Here is a 24526-nt window from a genome sequence, read left to right on the forward strand (position 1 = left end):
CCGTGGGAGCTCACATGTTTCTTTATTTTTATTTTTAGGGTAAGGTACAAAAAACTACCTCAACTATTGGGGTCATGACAGTTTCATACCTTATTTTTTTAAATTGACAATGTCATACCGCATCTTACGAATTTGTGACAATGTCATACCTCCGTCAATTTTTCTGTTAGTTTTTCTGTTAAGTGCTGACGTGGCAAAAGATGGGGACCACTTTCTATTAAAAAATTATTAAAAACTAAAAAAAAATTAAATATTTTTTAAATATTAAAATAATAAATAAAAGTAAAAAAAAAAAAAAACCCAAAAGAAGGAAGAAGAAGAAGAAGCAGAAGGAGGAAGAAGGAGAAGAACAAAAAAAATTGAAATTGGTGCGGTTTCCATTTTTTTTTTTTGGGTTGCAGTTTCCTTTTTTTTTTTTTCAAATTTTTCCTCCTCTTCAAATTTTTTTTTTGGGTTTTCAAATATTTTTTTTTTCCTCCTCTTCTTCCTCCTCCTTCTTCTTCTTCTTCTTCTTCTTCGGTTCTTCCTCCTTCTCCTGGGGGGGGGGGGCAGGGGCAGGTGGGGTTGGGTTTTCAAAATTTTTATTTTTTATTTTTTTTTATTTTTATTTTTTTTGTGTTAAAGATTAAGTAGATGAAGATGGGGAGAGAGAGAGGGGAAGGGAAGGGACAACTAAGGTTTTATTTTTTATTTTTTTAACTTTTATTTATTATTTTAATATTTAAAAATATTTAAAAAATTAGTTTTTAATAATATTTTAATAATTTTTAATAGAAAGTGGTCCCCATCTCTTGCCACGTCAGCACTTAACAGAAAAACTAACAGAAAATTTAATGGAGGTATGACATTGTCACAAATTCGTAAGATGCGGTATAACATTGTCAATTTTAAAGGATGAGGTATGAAACTGTCATGACCCCAATACTTGAAGTAGTTTTTTGTACTTTACCCTTATTTTTATTTTTATGGTAGCTCACTTATTTTCTGGAAATTTTAGAATGTCCGTCAAGAATTTTAAATGGGTAATGCTAGGGATGAGGATTCTCTCTAGATCTTTTTTCTCCCAGGGATTTTTATATTCTAGTCATTCATCGTATATCATGCGGTCAATTTTCGTTAGGTACTATTTGTGTTTAATTTTATAGGAAAACTAATGAAAAAGGCTTAAAAACTTTGAGTTTTAATGATAAGGACAAAATAAAGGGTAAAGTCAATAGTATCAGGATTTATTTTTTAGTGTAAAAATGTGGTTTTTTTGTTAAAGTGAACAGTACCGTGAGCTTTTCGTTAAAACTCCTTAATTTTATATTTAAAATTCAAAATGTTTTTTTGGTCGCACTATATACAATGAATAGTTAGGATGTGAGGATCTCTAGGATCCTCACAATTTGGATCCAAATGGGATCCAAATCCTAATCCTAGGGATACCATCTACGTAAATCATATGAAAGGGTAATGCTATCCTTTATTAGGTCACAAAACCAAGGTTCTAAAAGACGTTAAGCGCTAGTCGGACGGTGGGTTGGGACCTAATGCCTTGGTGGACTAAGCGGATATAAGTAGATTTATTATATTTCGTGTAAATAAGTAACAATTTATACTTAAAATATATATAATTTTAAGAAGTATTGGAACATAATGAAAACATGGGGAACAAGCAAATAATGTGTGTTCATTTATATATTCAACAAGTCTCTTACAATTTATTGAAAAAAAAATAAAATACAAAATGCAGTTATCTATTTTCTGTCTAAGTGAGTCGCAACCTGGGCGGGTGTCAATGCGGGTTTGGGTGGGCTAGGCGGTCTAGGCGAGCACCTCAGCAGGTTTATATGCCCTTTCTTAATTTTGAAATGCCTAGACATTAACCGGGCAGTGGCTAGCCTCCTAAGCGGCGCTAGGTGGAGATTTTTAGAACAGTGCCCAAAACTATTTTTCATTGATCTTAAAAGTTGAAAATAGAAAAAATAATGAAAGCTAATAGCGGGGCACTTGCAAGTGGCCCTTTACAGTAGTGGTGGAAATGTATTGAGCCCTTGCATGACAGCGTGGGTTCAAACCCTGTCAGTGACTAATCTAACAAAATCTATCGTTTGATAATAAAAAAAATAGTGGGCCCCCAAAAAGATTTGCAAGTGTCCGAAATCTTAAGAATGTCCTAAATAACAAAAATATTGCAAGACCTTTGGATGTTATCATACCGTTTATTTGGTCACTGAACTATTTTTTATTGATTTTTAAAGTTGAAAAAATAGAAAAATAATATAAACTAACAACGAGGCCCCCAAAGATATTTGTAGGTTTCGAATATCTTAAATTAATTTTAGAAAACATGTGGGGCGACTAGAATGACTCAAATTTTGATTATAATGGAATCTTGTAAAAGTTCTCAAAATCGATTGGAAAACGTGGGTTACTCACAATTTTTGTGAAAAAATTGAAAATTTTAATTTTAAGAAACATTTTGCGTGGGAATTAACAAAAATGTTGCAAGACATTTGGATGTAATTTTATACTTTATTAGGTCCCCAAACTATTTTTCATTGATCTTTAAAGTTGAAAATAGAAAAAATAATGAAAGCTAATAGCGGGGCCCCGGCAAGTGGCCATTTACTGCAATGGTGGAAATGTGTTAAGCATTTGCATGACGGCATGGATTTAAACCCTGTCAGTAGCTAATCTAACAAAATCTATCATTTAACAAAAAAATAGCGGAGTCGCCCAAAAAGATTTGTAAGTGTCCGAAATCATAAGAATGTCCTAAAAAATGAAAATGTTGCAAGAACTTTGAATATTATCCTACTGTTTGTTAGGTCACTGAACTATTTTTGACACACCCCGACCAAAATCAAGGCATACTGGCCGTCAACAAAACCATGAGGGTGTGGTAGGGCCCAAAGCGGACAATATCGTGCTATGGTGAAGTTGAGCCCGAGATGTGGTGGGGCCTGGGCCGGAATGTGACAATTTTTTATTGAATTTTAAAGTTGAAAAAATAGAAAAATAATATAAACTAACAGCTAGGTCACAAAAGAGATTTGTAGGTGTCAAAAATCATTGGAATATCTTAAATTAATTTTAGAGAATATGTGGGGCGACTAAAATGACTCAAATTTTGACTACAATGAATCTTGTAAAAGTTTTCAAAATCGATTGGAAAACATGGGTTCTACTCACATCTTTTGTAAAAAAATTGAAAATTTTAATTTTAGGAAATATTTTGTGTGGGAAATAACAAAAATGTTGCTAGACCTTTGGATGTAATTTTATCCTTTATCAAGTCCCAAAACTATTTTTCATTGATCTTTAAAGTTGAAAATAGAAAAAATAATGAAAGCTAATAGCGGGACCCCCAAAAGGAATTATAGGTGTCTGAAATCTTCAAAATGTCCTAAATTAATTTTAGGTAACATGTGGTGCTAGTAGAATGACTCTAAGGCTTATAAAGAATGTTGTAAATGTTCTCCAAATCGATTGGAAAATTGTGGGTTATAACTCACAGTTTTTGTGGAAAAATTAAAATTTTAGCTTTAGGAAATAGTTTGCGTTGGAGTTAAGGACAATATTGTAAGACCTTTGAACGTGATCCTAATGTTTATTTGGTCCCGAAACTATTTTTTTTTGTTTTTTTTTTAAGTTCAAAATAGAAAAATATCTTTAAATTTATGTTATAAATCGTTGATTTCAAGTGTTTAAATATGAATTATAATAGATTTTGCACGAAAAAAAAATATTTTGAAGAATATGAATACGATAGTTTGTTGTTATGGTAAGAAAAATTAAAGAAACATAAACCAAAAAAAAAAAAAAAAACTGAAATAGAAAAAAAATTTGAAAAAAGGGGGGTCGGTATGATCAAAGCGACTTTTATGGTCAAAAGTCGCTATATTAATATCGACCGTTTGTGCATAAAGTCGCTATATCAGAAGCGACTTTTATGGTCAAAAGTCGCTATATTAATATCGACCTTTTGTGGATAAAGTCGCTATCATCATACCGATCGTATCCTTTTCTATTTTTTTCCCTCCTTTTTTTTTTTTTCCTTCTTTCTTTGAAATTTTTTTCTTCCTAGGTTACATACATTTAGATTTAGATTTATATCCTTATTTTCAAATTTTTTGACATGAATTATTAGAAAATTTTCACCGAAAATCAATTTATAGAACATGAAGATGATAGTTTGGTGTTGTGGGATGGAAAAAAAAAATTAACAAAAAAAAATTATAAAACATAAAATTAATGGTTTAGGCGCAGAGAGATGCAGCCGAAACTCACGACCAAGCCTAAACTCATGCCATCAGGAAGGCCTAAAGCGCATTAGAAGCAGTGGAGGCCCATGAGGTTTCTGGTTTATGGGCGTGTGAATATAACACCTTGAGTTCGGTGCATTTCAAAGCCCGGTGCATTCAAATTTTTTTTCCTTTGCCACAACGCAACGGAGAAATGTTTAAACAATGTTTTGGTATAAAGACTTGATAGATGTTCGATGTGGGAATTGGTTTCCCTTGTGACCCCATGTAAGGCCACTCGTGAAGGGGCGTGTTGGAGAATAGAATCCCACGTCGGACATATGACAGAAATATATACAGTTAGAGATTCCACCACTAACATCACCGATGCCTTTTATGATACAACCTAACACCTAGCAATAGGTAGTTTTTTTTTTTTTTAGTACATTGATATTTTTACACTATGGGAAGTGGGAGTTCGGCTCAGTCACACAATGAGCAGCCTAATTTGGTATCAAATTCGCCGTTAGGACAATAATAGTAATGTTGGTAATGGACCATATTGGGCCTGTCACTTAAGACATGCAAGTAATCTCACCGATACTGTGTTAAGATTTCAGAGTCGGCCGACAGTTCATAACTAATAATTTACAAGTAGTAATATATTATATCAATTTTTTTTGTTGTGGGATTTATCTTTTCTCAATCTCTCTCTATCCTACTCCTACCAAACATAACATGCAAGAAACAAATGGGTCAAAGACAGTTTGTTGAAATTTGTGGATATGCTTGGAAGGATTAGGTTTACGTGACAACCAACTTGCCTCGTTTGGCAGCTCGGACTGTACTGACTATTTCTGTCGGATAAGATAAATAGCCACCGGATAGTACTGACTAAATTAATCGGGCGTTTGGTGCAGTATCGGACTAATAACTGTATTATTTATACTGTGTTTGGTATTAAACGGATAAGAAAGGGGAAGAAAAAAAAATGACAAATCTTTGTTTCTTTGTTTGTTGAGATCCGAGACGGAGCGTCGAAGAGTCTGCGGTGGAGGAAACAGAGAGAGATGCAGCGGCGGAAAAGAGGGAGGGAACTCCTATAGTAGACATAAGAAGATGCAGGAAGAGAACCGAAGAGTCTGCGGTGGAGGAAGTAGAGAGAGATGCAACGGCGGAGAAAGATGCAGCGGCAGAGAAGAAGGAGGGAGATCTTGCGGTAGCCAGAAGAAGATGCAGGGAAAGAAAAGTCTTGTTCTGGGTGGTTGGATGGAACTTGCTGGTGGTGATGGTTCATGGTGGCTGGCGGAGGAATTGGGTTTTAGGATTTGTGACATTCTTTGGTTTCTTGGAAGCTACTTGGAATTTTGGAGAGTTTTGATTGGGAAAATAGAGGGAGTGTGGTTGGTTTTTGTAAGCAGAGAGAGCGGCTGGGAAGAAGAAGAGAGAGAGGGGAAACGAAGAAGAAGAACAGAGGGAGGGAGAGAGCCCCGACTAAATTGTCCCGTGGTTTTGGAGAGTATAAGGAAGCGGGTATTCACCGGATAATATAGGTGGGTCGGATTATTTAATCCGATGACTATTTAATACGAACGGACACCAAACACCGTACTCATATAATTAGTACTATCCGGTGCTTTATACGGTGTGCCAAACGAGGCCTTATTGACCTAAGCTTGTGTCCAAACTGTGACAGATGCATGTTGTATTGACTAATGCACACCTCACGCGTGGAGTTGGCAAGAATGTAAACTGCCCAAATACAAGATAATATGTTGGGAAAATTTACGTGCACAAAACACAGAAAAATCGAACGTACGGAAAAGAAGAAGTTCAAGAAAAATTTCAAATCCCGAACAATAAGTGTGGACATGGTCAGACATACTCAGATTGCTTTTTCACTTTAGACTTCAAATCACGACAGAAGAGTGAAGACCCTCACTTTTGTCCCCCTCCTTTGTTCTCATATCCCATACCTCTAAACATTCCCAAGCACCCCTTTTCCTTTCTAGTTTCTATGCTAACTTGTGTCTCAGATATTCTCTCCCTTTGTCCATTGAACTTTGAAGTCACACACATAATCAAACACAATACACACTAGGAAGTTTATTAACTTAGTCGAGAAAAAGTTTATGTTAGCATGAAACGGATATATTACATTTATAGTCACATATTGCTTGCATTATAAAGAAAATGTGAGATATTCGTTTTATACATATTCTTTTGCATAAAAGTTTGAATCTTCATTTCGATGAAAGTAATTTAGAATATTGCTATACCACCAAAAAAATAATAATTTGTTGAACCTTCATTTGTTGTAATCAATGGAATCCGGAAGTTGAATCATAGCCGCCCTTAGCAAATTTTCCTTTTCCTTCCACAAGAGTTCAAAATCCCATTTCGCTTGGGATTTGTTTTGGAACTTTATACATCTCTCACCTAGGATGTCAATCTCCGTTTTATAGAAAGTCTTGCCTGCAAATTCATCACTTGCTTCCCCCACAAGGGGACCTGTTGAAATTGACAATGGGCACCCGTAAAACACCGTTCGTTTTTTAAACACTTCTCCATAGCTGACCCTAGCCCACTTATTGTTTGACCGATCAAATTGAAGAGCATGCCACCAATATACACATACTAACCAGTAGAGTTTCCCGTCGGACTCTTCAACCAAGTAAGATTTAGAGGGTGAGTCCCACTCTTGTCTTTGCAGCGACGGCGTCTTTAGGAAGGGGAACAAGTCCATCGTCTCCCAGACTTGAAGCTCGGTAGTGAACGCACCCAAATAACTTGATCGAAAATTACAAAGTAAGATTCCATCAAAATATACCAGATCATATATTCGTCTGTGACAGAGATTATTAGGTAAGGAGATAGTACTCCATGTTCGATTCCTGAGGTTGCATGATCTTATGCTGTCATCGCATCCGAATACGACATAAACATGACAACCGTCAGGAGAAGTTGGAACCTTCGTGAATGTGGCAGCATGTTCATAGATCCCACATTTCGACTCCAATGGTGGCAGTTCTATAATCTTATTACAGAAAGGACTATAGAAAAAGAAGATACATGAATGCCCTGTACATTTCTTAGAGAGAAGCAACCAACCCTTTTTCGAAGCACAAACTTTCGCACCAACGAACAATTCTCTCGCTTCTTCTCTTATGATTTGTCCGACGGAGTAGGTTTGTTTTGCCATTAAATCAGAGAGCTCCAGTATGCTTATGATTTTTCTTTCATGCTCAAACCAAGCATAGTTCATGCACCATGGCATATCATTTACAGGTCGACTGAGAACCCCATCTAGAACAGCTTGCCGCCAACTCTTACATACCACACCGAAGCGAACCAGGTCAAAAAAGGAGAGACGTTGAGCCACTAGGCTTAAGAGTTCAATGCGAAGATCAGACCATGAACGCTTTGTCATGAGATATCTATGTCTTTCCATAATAAGTTCATATGAGTGTGGAGGAGTAGTACTTCGATAGACATAGGCCGGGTTCCATATGGTGGTATACATAATCCTCTTTTGGGATCCAATCCCTCCTAGGGTTAGGAGTGTGTTACTAGTCCTTGTCGCTTTAGTATTCTTATAGCGTATGTAATCTTCACTTGTAATTGAAGGCTAATCGAGCGGGATTTGGATCTTTCCTATTTCCATCTTGTAATTGGTTTGCCAACCACCGCGCCTTCTCTGATCCAATTGTAGCCAATAGTCTTTTAACACCATAGGTGCTGTCATCTGGCAGTTGTTTATAGATATAGGAGAAAGCACGGCAAAGTAAAGAGATCAAAATATATAAACGTAAGTTCAGACTCCTGGGCTAAAAACCTCAAAATTCATTCTGTTGGAAATATGTGCAATAATATATAGAATTCGTTTAGGTTATACCTAGCGGAATTGACGAATTTCTGACCACCATCTCGTTCTTACTAGACTTCTTTGTTAGCCCGGCTAGATTGCCTACGTACCATGTGCTCTAACGCAAGGATCAAACCTAGTTTTGTAGAACCAAACTATAGGGGAGAGATTTGTGTGAAGGGTGTGTGGGAGAAATTTCTCTAGGAATTTTGGCTATGAGGGTATGGAATGGCTGCTGTACAGACTGCTTAAACCCTCTCCCTAAGACCACTATTTAGCTAGGGTTAGAGTGAAAACTAGGAGGCGAACCCTAGCCTACTATGCCAAGCATATTCCATAAGAGAATATCTATTAATAACAATAAAAGGTATTACCAAGAGATATTAGCATAATCCATCTCCACATTTGGGTGGATGACTTTTAATTAATAATTGCATTAAATAAATCCAACACATTCGATGGTTAAGTTTGTAACTTACATTCTTAAAAGTTTGAGAGATTAATTCAGAATTGACCACTTAACTTCTAGCATGTCTGGAATGTACTGTTTCACTTGGATGATCACATTGGCATCTCTTGCCTAATGATTTCACGTTCTTACATGCACCTCTAATATTGGTTTTTGTATCAATCATTTCCTTTCTTTTGAGTAGTGCTAGTGTGTTAAATAATTAGTTAATTTTTAGAGAGGAGGGAAATCGATTGGTGAGGATTGAACCCGCACCAGAATGTATATTAGATATGAATGCTTTTCACCACTGCAGTAACCGTCATCCTCATGATAGCATCTATCATTTCCTTTCTAATTTTTGAAATTCATGATTGAGCAAATATATAAAAATAAATCATTAAAACTACAAAATTAAAAATTGCAGCACACTTATAGTTATGTTTTGTCACATAACATAGCAAGAAAAATGCTAGGAAGATCACTTTTATGGTGGTTATGAAATACGGCATAAAAGACATTTTACCTTCAAAATTTAAGTTGGTATAGAAGAGGTTGACTTGAAAGTTCAGACTGTACTATGAAAGACTGACTGAACACGTGTACTGTGGATGGATTCACTCCAATTTATCAGTAAAAATAAATAAAATAATAATACCAAATGAAATCTTAGCTACCAAAAAATGCAATAGCGTGATTAGTGATAGTGAAGAGAATGAGATAAGATCATCATCAAGTTTTAGTTTTTCGTCTGAGTCTTCCATTCGAAGAGATTGAGCTCGCTTGCTCTCTGTTTTCAGTGATTAAATGGGGCTGAGCAGATTTGGAGGATTGGTTAAAGGGCTTGGAGTTGTCAGGAGAAGGCCATTTGCAACCTCCACTTCCTCTTCCTCCTCCACCGCCGCCGGTGATGGAACGATTGTTCGTGGCACGGGTAGCAAATCATTGAACCTCTACTCTGCCATCAACCAAGCGCTCCACATCGCCTTGGAAACTGATCCTCGGTCAGCACTTTCTTTCTTCAATTCTACCTGTTGTATCTGCTTGCTTGCTTCATAATTTGGACTGAATTCGATCTGCGGTGTTTTTAATCGTTTTCTGAATTGGGTTTGCTCTGCATTCATTCAACTATTCTCGTTAATTGAATCGTAGGTGATTGTGATGTGATCTTATCTCTTAGATCAGATGGTAATCTTGCTTTCGGTCTATCGACTCCACTGTAAACAATTATATATATCATCATCCACGAGTTTTGCAACTTCGACTGACTTTGCTGAAAAATATCAAATTCGGTAAAATTTACAGCTTGAATTTTACAGATGTTCATGCCAGATTTCGATGCACCCACCAGTGTGATTTTGGATTGATCAGTTACCTCATTGTTCTTATGCGCCGCCTAGCCTAGCATATGGGTTAATCACTTAACTCATTTTTTCGTTTCACTCTCAGTTCTTATGTATTTGGAGAAGATGTGAGCTTTGGTGGGGTCTTCCGCTGCACAACAGGCTTAGCTGATCGCTTCGGTAATCAAAGGGTTTTTAATACCCCTCTTTGTGAACAGGTACCCGGCGGGCTTTATGTCTTCCGTTGTACCAATTTACCATGTATCCCTCCCTTCCACTATGTTAAATATGTCTTCTGTCAACTTGATAACCTCCCTTTTTGTCTTTACACCCAGGGCATTGTAGGATTTGGCATTGGTCTAGCAGCTATGGTAAGTTTGAAGGTTTAGTCTTACACGTGACCTTTACAATCATACGTACCTCCATTCAAATTTTACCTTCAGTTCTTTATCTTATCTTATAGGCACGAGCCTCACTACCCTTGTTTTCATCTGACTTGATAGGGTAATCGAGCTGTAGCAGAAATCCAATTCGCAGATTATATTTTTCCAGCTTTTGATCAGGCATGCATCCCAATTCCCTTCAGTGATGAGTTCAGTCATAGCCTCATAGCCTCACAAATGAAAAATGATAATTAATTGCGTGAATCTCACTTTGTAGATTGTCAACGAAGCTGCAAAGTTCAGATACCGAAGTGGAAATCAATTTAATTGTGGAGGTGAAACTTCCTTTTCTTGATCGTTTGGGAACCGTACTTTTTTCTTCCCACATGTTATTTGCGCATTATGAGGTTTTTTTTATTACTCACTAGGTTTAACAATAAGAGCCCCCTATGGAGCTGTCGGCCACGGTGGACATTATCACTCACAATCTCCTGAAGCTTTCTTCTGTCATGCCCCTGGTCTCAAAGTATGTTTTCTTCCATTCAATCACTTTGTGATTTTTGCCCCCACAAACCCTTGCTGCATTTTTGCGATCCTTTCTTTGAACGAGTACTACAAACTTGATATCTAAAGAGTACTAAAAATTCGTATAGGTGGTCATCCCTCGAAGTCCACTCCAAGCAAAAGGCTTATTGCTGTCGTGCATACGTGATCCAAATCCTGTTGTGTTTTTTGAACCAAAGGTAGGTTAGTTTTGGTTACAGAATAAATTAATTTTCCATTAGCAAATAAAATTATTTTGACAAAAAATTTTGATATGAAATTTTACAAAAACAACCTGGGCTTCAGTGGTTATACAGATTATCAGTAGAAGAGGTTCCTGAGCATGATTACATGTTGCCTTTATCAGAGGCAGAGGTACACACTACCCGCCTAGTTGCATTGTAGTCCAAGTTTCTAATGTTTGAAAAAAAGAATGAGACTTGCGGTCATGTTTTTGATATAATTGATGGAACTTCATACTTGAAAATTGGAACTGCGATACGCAGGTAATTCGAGAGGGCACTGATATAACGCTTGTTGGTTGGGGAGCTCAATTATCTGTAATGGAACAGGCCTGTAAAGAAGCCGAAAAAGTATGTTTTTTCCGACTGCTAGAAAATATTATTCCCTTTCTGCTCTGTATAATCACTACATTTGATTTGGTGTTGTCTATTTTATGCGGCGAAGGTTCATGTAATTGTCAAGGTTACAATTATCTCATCCTTATAGTCAAAATGAATGCTAAATGACTAGTGAGAATTTTCAGGATGGAATTTCTTGCGAACTGATAGACCTGCGAACTCTTTTACCGTGGGACAAGGATACAGTGGAGGCCTCTGTCAGAAAGACAGGAAGGCTTCTTGTAAGTATGGTATCTGTTTACAGGGGACACTTGATGAAAATCGGTTGGTGCACTCTTGGTGACGAATCGAATGCCCTTTTTTGTAGATAAGTCATGAAGCGCCAGTTACTGGAGGATTTGGTGCTGAAATATCCGCTTCAATTATTGAACGCTGCTTCCTAAGGGTACTCTCGCGCCTTTATGTTTTCTGTTTAGATGTTTCGGTGGTTAACTTTTGCTAAGGTTGTGGAGGGAGCTGATAACTTTATCTTTGAACTGTTGTGTAGTTAGAAGCACCTGTTGCAAGAGTATGCGGTTTGGATACCCCCTTCCCTCTCATCTTCGAGCCCTTTTATATGCCCACCAAAAACAAGGTTAGTCATTCGAGATGTTTCCAAAATGGCTTTTGCTTTTGATACTGGCTCTGTGCTTATGTAAACTTCTCCCTCTTTTTCTTCCTTGGATGCAGATATTGGATGCAATCAAATCAACCGTAAATTTCTAGTGTAATGAGCCCATTATCATCTAGTCTTGCACATGATGGAGGAAATAAACGTTTCAGTTCTTCCTCAATCTAAACCAGTATCAGTGTGTAAAAGAAACCAGCACAGAGAGAGAGAGAGATTTGTGTCAAAAACTACTTGTTTACTTGCATTTTGTTAAAGGTAACATCACATCACTCAACTAAACAAAAGACAGAACCAAGAGTCAAAATTTATATTCATTGGCTACTCCAACAATGCACAATCTTCTTATCAACAATTCAACCCAGGCAAGTTGCCCAATTTCCGCAGCATTCAGCCCCAAGAATATGATTTGTGCTTACCCAGAAACAGTCTGCCGTCAATTTGAAGATGAAACGACATTAGTTATAAAAGCATAATTGGTGTTTGTACCGGAAATTTGATTGGAATTTTAACATAATTAAATAATTAAACTTCATACCAATGTTGATTTTTCCTGAATCCTGTAAGAACTGGGTAAATGTTCTCAAAGGCTTCATACGTCTCGGTTCTTGCCTGAATCATCGAAATGACAATGGTCTCCAGATAATGTACAAACATAATAAAGTATAAAACCGAAAACTCATACATCAAAACAAGCATTGTGAAACTATCACCTTCGCTCCTGTCAGGACAATTTTTCCAGACACAAAGATGAGAAGCACAATCTTCGGTTGTTTCATTCGATATATCAAGCCTGGAAAAATTTCTGGTTCATACTGGCCACCACAACAGAAACGCTTTCAGATGATTAACTGGAATTTTTCCGGATTAGCAGCACAAAAATTTGTTTCCAGAAGAAATTTCCTACTAGATTAATCTACCAGCTTCCTCATGCTCAAACAACAATAGGTAGAATGATGAAAAGTAGAAAGTAGAAACTGTGTTTGACAAACTTAAGATGCATGTCATTAGTTACCAAATGCGAGAGGTGTACAGGCTGAAGTAAACTATTAACGTTACGTCCAGTAAATTTAGTTTTTATCCGGTTTCCAGCACAAACCCTTTCCTGAAACTTTGGACCCTCAACAATAAGAAACCTTGTTCAAAGATATTCAGTTTTAATATGATTGCTAAAACAGACGCAAAGGTGAAGCCAGAAAACTCACGCTGGAGAAAGCACAATGGGATACTACCAAGGCTTCAAGTCTTACGGGGAATTTTACATCACAAGAACCAACTATATTTTGGATTTTGAAATCCTGCACCACAAATTGAAGCCAGATTAAAAACTTAATAAGTGATAGTGCAAAGCATAAAGCATGTGCGTGTTTGAGAGACGAGAAAGAGAGAGAGAGTACTTTGAACTTAGCTGGAAAACCGAGTTTCTGGATGACTCGAGCATACTGAAGAACAAAGAGGGTCATGTAAGATTGTGTAAATACGACATGTTACACCATATTTAAAATCTACCGAAGGGCTATTTGCATGTGTTAGAGCTGCATGGTTTAAACAAAAACACCAAAATGGCTTCTTCCTTTTTTGGATAAAACTTCAAACAGAAGCCAGAATATGGACAATGGGACATCCAAAACTACCCCCATATATAAATGTACTTGGTAACTGTGGAAAGGAATAAGAATACCTTTCGTGCTGCCAATCTCGATTGTTCTTCACTCTTAGCTCCCGTACAAACCTATACCACAACAATAATGCGCCAGCATTAACATGAGTGTGAAGGACTAATTAGCATGATTTGAAAAGGGAAGAGAGATGCATAAAATCGCAAAGAGGCATAAAATTTATCAACTACCAATGCTGCCACAGCTAAGGATATAAGAAACAGACGAGAGGTTTTTGGTATATTTGAAATCATTACAGAATTTTTACCTATTACAAAAGGGTAGAGAGGGAGAGGGAGAGGGAGACCATAAATAAAACAAACCCTCATCTATTAATCATTTGAAATGATTAGAAATCAAAGCATAAGATGCAGAAATCTATAGAAGTCAATGAAAAACAGAAAAAGGGAGGGAACAAGATCCTTGGAAATTGAGACTTACCATTTTACCGGATGCAAATATCAAGGCAGTGGTCTTCGGCTCTCTTATTCTCATGATCACAGCTGCAAAACGCTGCAAGGGTACAACAGAATTAGTGTGCAATATAAAGATGACTTTGAAGTTTGAACAAGGAAAACCGATTTTGTATACATATATAAATAGATATCGTAGCAACTCTAGCATCTAAATATATAAAATTGGAACCGAATTGCGCTCCATCTAAACAGTAAAATCTGTTTCTACACAGACCTAGGGAACAACAAACTACCCAAACGTTAATGTACTTGTTAAACAAAGGCTTCCACAAAAGGGATCCATTGTATAAAAAATATTATAGCTCTTGAACAAAAGAAAGGTAAAAAAAAATAGAGGAGAAGAGAGCGGGGGAAGCTATGCTCGAAACATCACATGCCTTTGGGTTGTATTCAGAATTACGAGCTTTCAATGCAATGGCTTTAAGATCCAATTTGCAATCCAGATTGACTGTGGAGACAATATTCCTGAGAGCACAGACAAAACCTTGTTAAGCGCATGAAGTAAATCAAGAAAAGCGCTCAGAGTTTCAGAAAATATATAACTACAGATAAATTTTTGCCATGTCTAGATTAATAAATATTTGCATCAGTATCAACAAATCTATCATTAATAATTGGCATACAGCAAGCCCAATCATGTAACTTGAATTCAATGGTTCCACGGATGAATATCCACATGGACAGCACAGGTGATCACATAAAACATGCTAACATGAAACAAAGGTACAAGCAAGTGTGGAGATGGAGAAAGATGAGTTAAACAGAGAAACGACCAACAACAGCCAACATAATAATTCAACATATTACTGGATGAGGACGCAGCACAAACTGGTGGCTTGACTACATGACAAGTTACAATAACTGATTGCAAGTGAAAGCAAATGGCTTGTGTAAATTGAATTATGAGAGTTTGATGAGGTGGAAAGAAACAACTCACTGGAGAGTAGGGACAATCCCAGAAGGGTGCTTGCTCAGATCTACTACTGGATGGCTTCCTTCTTCTGCCATTCCCTTTGTTTTATCGACTTGGTACTGATTGAGACCTTGTGCCTCCATTCTACATATTATACACCATCCATCACACAATCATACAAACTAAATTATACAAGCCAACCAAGCCAGTTTGATACATATATCCAACCATCCAGCCATCCATCCATCCATCACACATACATGCATACATACATACATACATACATACTCTGATAATACTCATATGGATCCCATATGAGACCCCGATCAAAACAAACCAAGGGAAAATCAATTTTCTCATCCCAATAATACCCAAACATCAATTTTCTTATTAACAAAAAAGGTTAATCTTCTCTTTTTCCTTTTCATGGAGACAAAAGGGGAAGATCAAACAAAAATACCCACACACACAACATAAATATATATAATAAATAAATAAAAAGATAGGATTTTGTGTTCTTTGTTAATGGGTAAACAAATCTTTCACCATCCCTGAGAAAATCAGATGAGTTGTTTCTGGGATTTCGGGTATGATTCTTAAGTATCTTTTATTTTGTTTTAATTTTTTAAAGTTGGGGCAAATATTCTTCTTAATTATCGTTTAGGAACATGAAAAGGACGGATCATCTTCAAGATTTAAGTACGGGGAAAAAGAAATCATATCAGGAGGATAGTTTTGTCCAAAGTTTGAAGTTTGAATAAAAAAATCGGACCTTTTGGTTGCAGAGATCCGACCGCGAGATCAATCGATAAATCGAGAAATCGAGGAGGAGGAGTTGGGTTAGAACTTAGGAAGAGGAGGAGGAGCGGTAACACTTTGAATGGGGGTTCCCTTTTATACAAGAATTTTGTATTCCGAAGCTTAAAAAAAGAGAGGAGGACAGCGTCTTGTGTTGGTGTGGGTCTGGAATGCATCTTACCCTAATACTGTATAATGTAGTTCCCCGTAATGCCCTCTTGCCTACCCGCTTTTTTCAACCAGTTACGAGGGCCATTATTGGAATCTAATCTGGCATTGCATCCGTGACATGGTCCTTTCTCTTATAGAAATCTGCCACGTTCCTTTTCTGTTTTTGTTTCCTTTGGCTGACTGACCGACCGACCGATGCGTGCAAATTCACTGCCATATTACGCTTCGGTTTCTGCTTCGGATTCCACAACAACGATGACTCCATACTACCAAACTCAGAATTTCAAGATGCTGGAAATACAATCTAAATTTTCATCCACTAAGAAAATGTCAAAACCCAGTTAGTGTTATACCTAGAACGCGTGTTTAAAGCTCGAGCAGCTTCCCCATTATCATCAGCCCCACCTAGTTTTGAACTCTTTTTCGGCTTCTAAAAGCATGTCTAGTCTAGTAACACTCTTTGAATGTCATTGTTATTCTAGCAGCTTCCATGTATCTTCAGGCATTGCCAGAATTAAAGTAAGATGGTGTATGAATGAGTATCAGAAACACCAGGTGAGCATAAACCATAAAGCTATCAAATATGATATGAAGCACACGATAATCCATTGGATTCCATATCACGCAAAATAATACCACCACCAGAATGAAGTTGTTTGGTGTGGAGTGTTTGTGTGTGTGGGGTGTGAGGGTACTAAGATCATTTTTTGAACAAATGATATTATTTACATTAAGGGGAAGACGATGGGCTTAGCCTCACAATTGGTTATCAATAATTTGGTTCAAATTTGTCTTTGACGAGAATTGAACCTAAGACCTCTTACTTACTAGTGAAGAAGAATATCACTAGACTCTAGTACTAAATGACACTAAGGTCATTTTTAATTTAAAAAATAAATGTACAATATTTTAGTATGTGTGGTGGATTCAATAATATGTGGGGTTCCAATAAAACTATCATTTATTTATGGGTAATGCTAGGGAGACTAATGTATAGACTAAATTTTATAAACTAAATGACAAAGAAATTGATAATTTGATTATTAATTAAGGGATAATGTTAGGAAGACCAAAATTTTAACCAACATTGTGTAAACCAAATGATGTGGTTGTTGATGATTGGATTACTAATTAAGTGTCAATTAACGTGCTTATTTTTTATTAGTGACACATCATTTTTTTTTAACAAATATATTATCTATGCTAAGGGAGAGGAGGTGAGTTTTGTCTTACAATGTGTTAGCAATAATATGGTTCAACTTCGCATTTGGTGAGAATCGAACTTATGACCTCTCACTTACAAGTGAAGAGGAATACCACCAAACCGTAGTACTAATGAATACCACTAGACCGTAGTACTAAGTGGCTTTGGTGACACATCATTTGGTTTGCAAATTTGGTTTAAAATTTTGATCGCTCTAGCATTACCCTTATCTTTACTTAAATATTGACTAAGGAGATTATTTTTATAAGTGACACATCATTTTGTTTACAAAATTAATTTACCTAGTCTTACTGTTTATTTATACAGAGATTTACTAGGCCAATCTATACAATCTACACGAATTAGTGGTGACAGTATACATATACAAATCAATTAAAAAAAGTCTAAAATATCTCGATCTCACTTTTGCTGAAAAGGTCAGATGAGTTTTAAACATTTTGAGTTTTAAAATTTGAGTATTTGTTTTGGAAAAGAAAAGATTGAATTCAATTTTGAGGTTTGTGGATTGGAAATAGTTTAACTCACAACTTTAAGATTAATTGTTATGTCTAGGATGTGCATTGAAGATTATTATACTAAAAACTCAAATTTTATTTTTATTCATTAAATAACATTTCTTTTGGTGGGATTGGACTAAAATCTCGATGTAAAGGCAAATTTCGATGGGCTGGTTATACCCTCAGACGAATATTACAAAATTTGAGTTTTAGGGATGTAGTCAAAATAGGATTTGATAGGATTTTAATAGATTTTAAAATTAGGGTGTAGTCCATTACAATTTTAAAAGAGGATTTTAAACGATTTAGAAATCATGGTATAGTCAAAATAGGATTTAAGAGGATTTTAAACAATACATCTAAATCCAAAGTCAGTAAGAATCCAAAAGATTTGATAGGATTTGAATGAGAGAGGGATTTTGATGAATTTGAAAGTGGAGGGTATACATACCAAATGCTATCAGGAATCCTACCATCCCCCATCTGATTTCTTTTCACGCCCTCAAACAAAAATGAACCTCCCAACCCCTTCATCTTCATCTATACCTTCCCCTTCGGAAAACATCCCATCGTCCTCTTCGACTTCGAATTCATCGTCTTCATTCTCATCTATCATGGATCTTTTTTTTCAAATTCTACTCTTAAACAACTATTGGGTTCTGGCAAGTTCTCTCTTTCCTCAGAAGAGGAACAATCTTCCTCCATTTTTTGCCCTACCTGAGATCCGATGGTTCAATATTTTTTAACATATTGCTGCAATCAGTTTTTTTCTCCCATGTTCTCCTCGCAAGAAACCAATTTTCAATGGAAAATCGCCTCAAATCGCCAAAAATTATCCAATCTCCATTACCCCAAACCCATATAACTTGCACAAGCTCAGTGAGTTAGGCGTTGTTCCGAGCTTTGTTCCCAATAGCTATACATTCTAGTTTTGGGGTGAACTCTGTGCTGCATGTGCAGAACTTGTTGATTCATATGTATTGTCGTTGTGGGGAAGTGGAGCTTGCCGGAAATTAATGAAATGTGGTTTCTAATGTTATGCTTGGTGGGTGTTGGGAGGGCAGGAAGCTAGAGTGTGCATTGAAGTTTAGGAAACTGGTGAGCATGGGATTGAAAGGGAATGGAAGTACCATGGTGAATATGCTTACAGCTTACGGCTTGTGGTCGGTCTACTAGACTGAATGAAGGTTAGACGGAGGAGACCCATAACTGAACACACATTGGAGCATTGGAGTTGTTTGCGTCACAGCCACATGATTTCATTAAAAATGATCCGTCGGCTCTGCGTGTGATTTTTAATTTTTTCAAATTCCTAAGAAATCCACGGAATAAATCCATACAAATCCACAAAAATCATAATGAAAATCCATATAAATCTCCTAAAATCCATCAAGAAATATAAAGTCTATTTCCTTTGAAATCTATCACTAAAAAAAATTCATTAAAACTCTCTTAAATCCAAATTGACAGTATTGGATTAGAGAAGGTATGCGAGATTGTTGAACTCAAAACTTAAACTAGATTCAACAACATTTTTACTGGTTGGCACGAACTTCCACATTCTAACTCGACATTTTTACTTTTCTTGATTGGATTCAAATTTAAGTTCCATCTATTTTGAGTAGTTTATTTAGGATTTTGTAACTAATGGGAGAAGCGTTTGTCAAAATTATTCTCGTCGTCCTACTCTCTGTTCCAAATTTACTTTGACCCTCTGTCTGTATCACACATTCACAACTATAACTAATAATCATTCCGGAAACAAAATCCAATCCAGGATAATCAACTTTGCTCCGACACCTTTAGAATTGTTTGTTTCAACTGATTCAACATGAAATCAATGACAGACAGAGAGAGAAGAAAGGCCTCAGAGATCTTGGTGGATAAGATTCATCAGATGGGAAGGATCCCTTCCCATCAAGAGTAGCAAATACCTATCTACATCACCGGCCTTCCCCTACGATTTCTTCCTAATAATTCTACAAAAACAACAGTAACACTCAGATCAAATCTTTAAAAACACAAAAAGAGGAAATGGAGGGAATTGATTGAATGATGTAGTCAGAAGTAGCTGGTTTAATATCATACAGACACGAATGAATGTTATCATTGGGAATCCGTCCAATTTTTTTCATCATTCTACATCCTTCAATCCATCAATACTCCCTCCAAAAACAAACAATTTATTTGCAGAAACAAAAAAATATATAATTTTGAAATTAAAGAAAAATAAAAGCCCGAAAGAGAAATAATAAAGAAACAAGGAAAATCGGAGGAGCGGGAGGCATAAGGGAAAGAAACATGGAAAATCAGAGGAGTAGGAGGCATAAGGCGGGTACAGCCTCCAGCAAGAGCAACCAGTCGGGTCTGTTATTTGGAAGTGAATGGAGCTTTCCTTCTCCTTTTATAGGGCTGGTACAACTAAAACCCTAGACGACTACAAAACGAGATAGGGGAGGCGGCGGTCCTCTCTATTCATCCCACTTGTCTCTAATTTCTCGCGAAAACCCAATGGACAACTCATCCCAGCCCACATTAATTCGGCCCTTAAATGCAAGTATTGGGCCTCCAGATGCCGTGCTTGTATAAGCAGATTCTCTGTACTCCAACATTTTTTTATGAGTGAGCAATTGAGATTTAGCTAGATCTTATTTTCCGCACATCGTTATACTTGTTAGTTTCTTTTAACTTTCAAGTTCATATTGTTCAAAAAAAAAAGAAAAAAAAAATCAAGTTCATATAACTCCTTTGTTCTTAAATACTTTGTGTTAGTATTGGGGCTTATTGACTTTAATTTCTGAATTACTGTTTGGGATTTTGAAATTATGAAGCTCTTCAATTATGCAATTCTTCCCAATCTTTGAAATTAGATGGGAGCGCAAAAGGGGGTCTCATCGCCGTCGGAGCGCAGAAGGGTGCTCAGGGTGTCTTGACAAAACGTTTTAACTTTAAGTAGTCTACTACTGACATTATCGTATACATAAGGATTTTTAGCCAAAATAGTTATTGAGAGTGATATAACTCTTTACTTTGGTCCTCATATTAAAAATCGATAGAAGCGATTCTTGAGTTTATTTATTAAATTGAGGATATTTTTGTCATTTTTGGTTCTTATTTAAGATAATTTTTCAAGGAAAGACCAAAATGATTGATGATAGACAAATTCAGAAACTACTTCTATTAATTTCAAATTTCAAATTTCAAAAACCAAAGTGAGGAGTTATGCCAATCTCAGAGACTATTTTGGCTAAAAAAAACCTATACATAATATCTGAATACAAATATTACAGCATTTATCATATACTTGATATGAATAATTCTTACATTTTCAGGTACATCATTTATAAAACATTGGTTTGCCCGCCTCTCTCGATGGCCTCCGTTCCCCTACAATGTTTCCACCACCTACAAACTAATGCATTACTCCTAAACTGACACTCTTCTTCAGCCTACCAACAACTGTCCGAAAACGTGCAAACAAGACAAGTTCATTCATCAAGTGACCACATTCTGTTTATACCCCAAAGCCCGAGTTAAACCACCAGCTTCTTCAATTTGTTTGACAAATGTTCTAAGACAACCATTGATAATACGGGGTGCTGATCCATCACAGAACCGTTTAGCAAGATCTACGGCCTTCACAAAATGCCATATTCAATCAAACCAAGCAACTATGGCAAAACAAATATACTTACAAGTTATGAAAGTAAACAACATCATACCTCGTTAATGACAATCGGGTGTCTTGTTTCGAGCACTGTTATTTCTGACATTGCCAAGTGGAGGATGCAAAGCTCCAATATTCTGCCTGCTGGCTCATCCTGAAGATTACGGATGAACATGGTGTAAAACATTTGTACTTAGTAGAAAAATGGGAGTAAAATATCAATACCTCTGTAATAATACCCTTTTTCACCCAAATATAAAACAATGAACTGGATTTGGTGCCTCGTTTAGAAGACGAGCAATTTATGAAACAGATATTTTTTCTAATGGTGTAATGCTACCCAAGTACAAAACATGTGCTATGAAAACATACATAGACTGAATTAAGAAACCCCCGATCTCCAAAAAGCATGTGTTATATTCCCACCTTATCTGGAACTAGATATAAGTTCATTTATACCTACGTGAAAATAAGATGCGGCTCTAGGTAACTAAAGCCTTTAATGGACATCTGCCTGGTATCATCCTCCATATTTTTGCCTGACGTTGGAAAGCAGAATAGACAATAAGTAAATCCTAAATGGGGAATTGAGGTAAACAGCCGATGAGCAAACATCAGACACACCCCACAACCAGTAGCACCATGACCAAAAGCCATCATGTGAAAGACTGTTGAATAGTATAACTTGGTTGGACAATCATAGTGCATCAACCTCCTTGTTTCTTTTCATTTCAAAGAACAAAACTCCTGCTTCATTTTGGCTGCATAAAGATACTAATTGTCCTTTCCAAAAGACGGGGAAACCAACTATTCACCAATGCCTATATTGCGTTTATACCTTGAGCCGATTAAGAATTAGTGTACACATCAATTATGGAAACGACCACATGTAAGCAGGCCAAAAGAAAGAACAAAGACCCAGAAAAGTAAAAGCATATAAAACCTGGATAGTCAATGCACAAAAAAGTAACGCACAACCTAAGCCCCTCCCCCCCCTCTCTCCCCAGTGTATTACAAGAAGCACGAACCAGTAATACACTTCAGGAGCTACAAAACTCAACAAAGATAATGTGCAAACAAAATGTATTAAGCTTATTGGTGTACCCAACCTTCCAATTTGGAGGGGCAACGTTGTCAATAACGAGCACATGACTGCCCCATTTATCCATGACTGCAACCAAAAGTTTCCTTGTAAATCTGTAACAAAAAGAAAGACAAAATTAGTTGGTCTCTCCACAACTTCCCGTCACCCTCAATAAACAATGTTGGAAGAAAAACAGAAAAATGATATGCTTCACTTGCTACATCAAATAGTTACAAAGTAAAATTTTGATCAATAGAGTAGATGGTTTACCGTAAAATCAGTTTGCTGTATACCAATTTTGGAGGAGCTGCAAGAACTTCTGCTTCTGAGAAGAGAAAAATTACACAGACTATTACTCTGGAAATAGGGGTTGCATATAAAGTGGAAAACTGAGCAAAATGTAAAGGCACTATCAACTAAATTTTGATGAAGTTATGAATAACAGGACATGTAAATTACAGAAAAGGTCATTATAGCATTGAAGTTGCACAATAATTTTGATTAGAGGGGGAGTTGGAGCTCATGAGACCCAACAAGTGGGAGAAAGACCCCGTTAAGTTATAGAATCAGTCATCACAAGTTCTAGGACAAACTGTGTGAGCCAAACAACTAACATGATTGCATATAAACCACATTAGTACATTGTCACATGTATACCTATTGCAGATTCCTTTTCATCTTTGCGCAGGAGCTCATCTGCTTCCTCAACGGTTTCAACTGTGACAGGGGGTCCTCCGAAGCTCATGGGATTATATTCAAGTAATGATGCCCTGTCAAATTCATACCCGGGTTCTGGGAATAGAAAAGGTGTGATGAGTAATTCAGAACACAAGCATATTGAACGTTTCAATGCTTCATATACAAACGTTAAGACTATAACAAGGGGGTAGTTACCTCGACGGACATTTATTCGCTTTTCAAATAAACGTATTGGGTCAGAACCCTCTAAACAAGAAGCATAAACAATCGACCTGCGTTTAAATCCCGCCAAAACAAACTTGGTTAAGGCTGGAAATGAAACAATTCCCAAAATTACTACTTTTTGTTTGAATATCATTCGTTTACCTTCACTATTTCTCCAATAAACAAACATGGGTTTAGTTTAGTTTGCAGTAACTGAGGAAGATAAATAAGTAATTAAAAAGATAGGATAAGACAGAGAGACATACAGAGCGAGCTCTCTGGCGGCTCTGGGGCTGCAAAATCTGCCACTCTTATCAATCTTGGGCAACGTATCTGCTGAGCCATTGCTGGGCTTTTCGAGAGCTTGGTCGAGAGGGAAGGACGAAGTACGGAGGGCGGTTCGAGGGGAGGGGAGTGATAGGGTGCTGTGGGCGAGTAAGGGTCTGGGGATTAAACCCAGAAGGTGGGATTTTCCGAAGAGCAAGGAAGAAGAGGAGGAGAAAGAGAAATGAGGTTTTAAATGGGGAGAACAAGAGGAGCAGCCGAGACTGAGAAGCAAGCTTCCCTCCATTGTTGAGGCTCAGGCTGTGGGAGATTTTAGATAACGTGACTGCCTCTCCCTTTACAGCGTATACCAAAGTATCTTCCCTGGGGCCTCAGCCATTTTGCGAGGAGGGGTTTTAGTCTTTTGACTCTTTGAAGTTAAAAACTTTTTACCAACAAAAAGAGGAAACATGAGTTTACCCAAAAAAAAAAAAAGGTAAAAAAAAAAGGGTAACATGAGATGAGATATTTTCTTGGTAGCAAAGAAAGAGCATCCGGCGAGGATCCAGATTCATTTAAAAGATCTTACTCTTTTAGTTTTTGTAGTACTTGCAATACTGTTAAGTAAAGACACAAATAATGAACCACGAGTTGGTGGTCCAGTGGTAAAAGGCGGGCTGCAAGGTCTCCTTCAAACCCCGCTACTGGTATGGAAGCCAGACTTTGCCATGGAGAGGCTAAAATGCATATGTAAATCTTCTCAGCCCCCAAAAGGAGTGGATAACCAAGACTTACCATAAGTTGTCCTTTA

General features: G+C 36.9%; 3 protein-coding genes and 2 non-coding genes across 5 annotated transcripts; 1 reads left to right on the forward strand and 4 right to left on the reverse strand.

The window, feature by feature from the left end:
- The first annotated feature begins 9207 nt into the window (after window positions 1–9207).
- On the forward strand, window positions 9208–12603 carry LOC137741746 (2-oxoisovalerate dehydrogenase subunit beta 1, mitochondrial-like). The gene is made up of 13 exons (XM_068481468.1): window positions 9208–9546; window positions 9992–10103; window positions 10221–10256; window positions 10389–10448; window positions 10546–10603; window positions 10697–10794; window positions 10922–11011; window positions 11118–11186; window positions 11318–11404; window positions 11578–11673; window positions 11760–11837; window positions 11940–12026; window positions 12122–12603. Exons 1-13 carry the CDS (start codon window positions 9350–9352, stop codon window positions 12155–12157), a joined length of 1104 nt encoding a protein of 367 aa, XP_068337569.1. The 5' UTR covers window positions 9208–9349; the 3' UTR covers window positions 12158–12603.
- Window positions 12372–16028, reverse strand: LOC137741747 (TATA-box-binding protein-like). The gene is made up of 10 exons (XM_068481469.1): window positions 15879–16028; window positions 15131–15250; window positions 14571–14658; window positions 14159–14230; window positions 13741–13791; window positions 13457–13501; window positions 13265–13357; window positions 12773–12874; window positions 12598–12671; window positions 12372–12489 (listed from the first exon to the last, which is right to left on the reverse strand). Coding segments are annotated over exons 2-10 (645 nt in total). The 5' UTR covers window position 15250; window positions 15879–16028; the 3' UTR covers window positions 12372–12488.
- Window positions 16029–19660: 3632 nt separating this feature from the next.
- On the reverse strand, window positions 19661–19749 carry LOC137743951 (small nucleolar RNA SNORD24). The gene has a single exon (XR_011069557.1). It is a non-coding gene; the product is annotated as a small nucleolar RNA SNORD24 (small nucleolar RNA).
- A 104-nt stretch (window positions 19750–19853) lies between these two features.
- Window positions 19854–19941, reverse strand: LOC137743960 (small nucleolar RNA R12). The gene has a single exon (XR_011069565.1). It is a non-coding gene; the product is annotated as a small nucleolar RNA R12 (small nucleolar RNA).
- A 1128-nt stretch (window positions 19942–21069) lies between these two features.
- LOC137742353 (uncharacterized) lies at window positions 21070–24103 on the reverse strand. Its single transcript, XM_068482203.1, has 7 exons — window positions 23718–24103; window positions 23443–23519; window positions 23206–23340; window positions 22819–22873; window positions 22574–22661; window positions 21520–21618; window positions 21070–21433 (listed from the first exon to the last, which is right to left on the reverse strand). The coding sequence occupies exons 1-7, from the start codon at window positions 24020–24022 to the stop codon at window positions 21293–21295; spliced, it is 900 nt and encodes a 299-aa protein (XP_068338304.1). The 5' UTR covers window positions 24023–24103; the 3' UTR covers window positions 21070–21292.
- Between the last annotated feature and the right edge of the window lie 423 nt (window positions 24104–24526).

This window comes from Pyrus communis, chromosome 8 (assembly GCF_963583255.1).
Source record: "Pyrus communis chromosome 8, drPyrComm1.1, whole genome shotgun sequence".
Classification (NCBI taxonomy): Eukaryota; Viridiplantae; Streptophyta; class Magnoliopsida; order Rosales; family Rosaceae; genus Pyrus; species Pyrus communis.